Raw genomic sequence first — 3,227 nt, 5'->3', positions numbered from 1 at the left:
AAAAAAAAAAAAAAAAAAAAAGAAAAGAAAAGAAAAGAAAAAGAAATGTGTGCAGGTGGGAGAGATGGGTTTGGGGGAAATGAGGGCAATGGAGAGTTCTGGGTAGGAAATGCTTCCTCTCACCCAACCGATGCAGTATAATTTTATAAAACGTCATATTTGTGTATGTGTGTGTGTGTGTGTGTGTGTGTATGTACAGTTACGTAGAGTTTTATAAAGTTATATAACTTTATTAAAAGTTAATAACTGAGGGACTTCCCTGGCGGTCTAGTGGTTAAGACTCCGCACTTCCACTGCAGGGGGCACGGGTTCGATCCCTAGTCGGGGAACTAAGATCCCGCATGCCACGAGGTGCGGCCAATAAATAAATAAAAGCTCTTTAAAAAAGCTAATAATTGAGTTAATTGGTCATGGTAACCAGTTCCTGGCAAAAAAGGGCTGTTTCTGGTACCAGCTTTCATATTAGTTCATAAGGGACCTGGGTGGCCACGGGAGAGGCCCCCTGGAAAGGAGGGAAGGGGCTCTCAGAAGAACTGGAAGGCCTGACACCAGTCCAGAGAGAAGGGCAACCTGGCCAGAAACCTTTGCCTTCCTGACTGTGCCCATAGGTTGAGGCAGCATAGGGAGGCGGTGGAAGCGGGGGGGGGGGGCAAGCGTCAGGAGAGAGGAGGCGCCTTCCTGGTACAGCCCTGGGGAAGCAGGGGGCTTCTGGGATGGCTTGGCCATTGTCAGGTGTCCTGAGATGGCAGAGCTGGGGTGCTGTGACACCAGTCCCCTTGCTTCCCTGCCCTTTGGTCCGTGGTTCACATCCTAAACCCTGATTGCAAAACCAGGAGGCCCCGAAGGTGTAGCCAGGACCTGCCAACTACAGGCATCCTGGTGGGAGGAGGAAGCTCTACCACCCTTGGCCCAGGGCTGCAGAGAGGCGAGCCGGTGCCCCCAGGAGAAAACGGGTGCTCAGACCACATCGGCCGCCACAGTTAAATACTCATCAATCCTCATGCAGCCTTCTACCCTCTCAAGGGCTTGGGGACGTGCACACACGCAGACACACACCCACCGTAGTGAAGGCTGCACACTTGGGCCCACAGACCACAGCTGCAGCTGCCGGCCCTCAAGGGCACACACAGCTGCACTCACCTGGATTCTCATACACAGTACCAGCAGCTGCTCCCACCCAGTCCCAGGCTCACCTCCACAAAGAAAAGCACCCAGATCTTGCTCCAGCGTTTGGACTCAGTGAGGGCACCATGAGTGGCAAGGTGGCTGCCCTTGACAGTGAGTGTGTAGTGGCACACACCCAGGATGGTGACGCCCAGGGCAAAGACCAGGAGATTCTCAGAGCGCAGGCACAGGAACCCTGCACGGAGAAGGGAGAGTTGGTGTAGGGGGAGCGGTAAGGGCAGGGCCTTTCTCTGGTTCTTGGAGACCTGGGCCCAAACAACCCAGCCCGCATCCCTGGGAGCCCAGGCCAAAGCGGGTCCAGTCCTGAGGACTGCCACAGACAGCGGTGAGGCAGGTCCCATGATGGCCTGAGGGGCATGGGTTGGCTCTCTCTACCGGATTTCGGACAAAACAGCCCCACTGACTCACCAAGGACCCGCTGGGAGTCTTGATTCTGCACCCCAGCCAGAGGAGTGATGGTGTGGAGGGCATGGTGGGGGGGGTCCAGGCCAGGAGAAGTGCAGGGAACGCTCCCATCCTCCCTCTCACTCCCCTCACCCCATCCCTGGTGTCCCCTTGGAGCACCCTCTCCTTCCCCAGGCCACCTCATTCTTCCCTGCCTCTCCTTGACTCGGCTCAACTTTGTCCTCCACTGCCCTTCGTGCCATCAGGGCTCCCCTGGGGACACAGGCAGGACACCCCAACTAGACTTTCGGGGTTGACTCTCTGTCCTGGGGTCCCGGGCACGCGCCGTCTACCCCACCCGGCCGCCCCCCAGCCCTCTCCGTCTCCCTCCCCCGCCTCCCACCGCCCCCATCCCAGCCGGGCCCCTGATCGCCCTGGCCCCGTGTCCCTCACCGGGTGGCAAGGCAAGGAGGCTGAGCGCGAGGATGGCGCAGTCCACGCCGTGGCGCTCCCACCACGAGCTCACCCTCACCACGTCCTGGACCCGCACCTCCAGCTCGCCCAGCAGCGCCTCGGCCCCGCCGCTCGCACGGAGCGCGCCCCGCGCCGGTTCCATGGGCTCCGTGCGGCGGGCTGGGCGCCCGCGGAGGACTCGGAAGACCCGGAGCGTCGGCGGCGCCAGGCGGACTAAGCGCAGAGCGCGAGCCGGGGCGGGCCGGGGTGGAGTCACGCGCGCGGCTGGCATCCCCGCCCCCGGTAAGGGCGCGTGCTGGGCGCCAGGGCTCCTGCTGCCGAGCGCGGCGGCGACCCGGCCCGGGGCCACCCTCCCGGAGGGCAGGACCAGAGTCGCCGCAGGAGGAGCGCGCAGATGCGCGGGGGTGGGGAGGCCATCCGGAGCCAGAAGCAGCTCGCGGTCCAGGGGCCCCGGCGGGGGCGGGGCGGGGGCACAGAGACCCCAGGGGAGACCCCCGAGGGCCTTCCCTGATTGCCTGATCTCAAATAACTCCCTCGCGTTCTCCCGGACCCCGCACCCCGCTCAGGTTTGTGGTACCATTTTTATCCCATAGCTTAAGTATTTTTTTCAGTAGCACTTAGCGGACTCTCCCACACAAGACACGGACATTTGTTCCCTGTTTCCGCCGACAGACTGGACGCTGGTGCCGACAGGCCTCACTTTGCCGATTTTGCTCAAGCTGTATCTTCAGTACCTTAAACAGTGCACGAAAATATTTTTGAATTCACGGGACAGAAGATTCAAGGCCTCACTCTACCCAGACCAGTGGGGGAGTGGGGGCACCCCTTTGAATCCGGCTTTAGCAGCGGTGATCCGTGGAGGGTTGGCTTCCCAGCCCAGTGGCTTTGGGGGTGAGAAGGGATAGCCATAGCGAAAACACGTTCAGAGCTCACCATTCCAGGTGGGGTCCCTCTGCAGTGCCGCTCACTCGGGGGCGGTGCCCGGGTCTGAAGGCCAAGGCAAACGGCACCCGTCCTAGCCCTTCCCATCAGCCCAGGCCCCGACCCAGCGCTGCTGGAGGTCGGCCTTGGCCCCAGGAGCACAAGCCACTGTGTTCTGCAAACACCCTTCTCGGCTCCTGAGGGTCCTTTCTCCTCTTTCTTTTTTGTTTAACTTCCCCCCTGGTTTTATACTGAAGTCCCTT

The 3,227-nt window shown here is 60.5% G+C and overlaps 1 protein-coding gene across 1 annotated transcript in view; it reads right to left on the bottom strand.

Annotated features, from left to right (window-relative positions):
• FADS6 (fatty acid desaturase 6) overlaps positions 1–2,234 on the bottom strand; it is a 15,513-nt gene extending 13,279 nt beyond the window's left edge. The window contains exons 1-2 of the mRNA XM_007454373.1: positions 2,023–2,234; positions 1,194–1,360 (exon numbers count right to left, since the gene is read on the bottom strand). Of these exons, the coding sequence (XP_007454435.1) occupies positions 1,194–1,360; positions 2,023–2,185 (330 nt within the window). The 5' untranslated portion in view covers positions 2,186–2,234. The remainder of the gene's footprint in view (positions 1–1,193; positions 1,361–2,022) is intronic.
• Positions 2,235–3,227: the final 993 nt, after the last annotated feature.

Source organism: Lipotes vexillifer, unplaced genomic scaffold (genome assembly GCF_000442215.2).
Source record: "Lipotes vexillifer unplaced genomic scaffold, Lipotes_vexillifer_v1.1 scaffold518, whole genome shotgun sequence".
NCBI classification, from domain to species: domain Eukaryota; kingdom Metazoa; phylum Chordata; class Mammalia; order Artiodactyla; family Lipotidae; genus Lipotes; species Lipotes vexillifer.
Note: the sequence above shows the minus strand (reverse complement) of the source record. Positions and strands in the feature narration are given on the sequence as shown.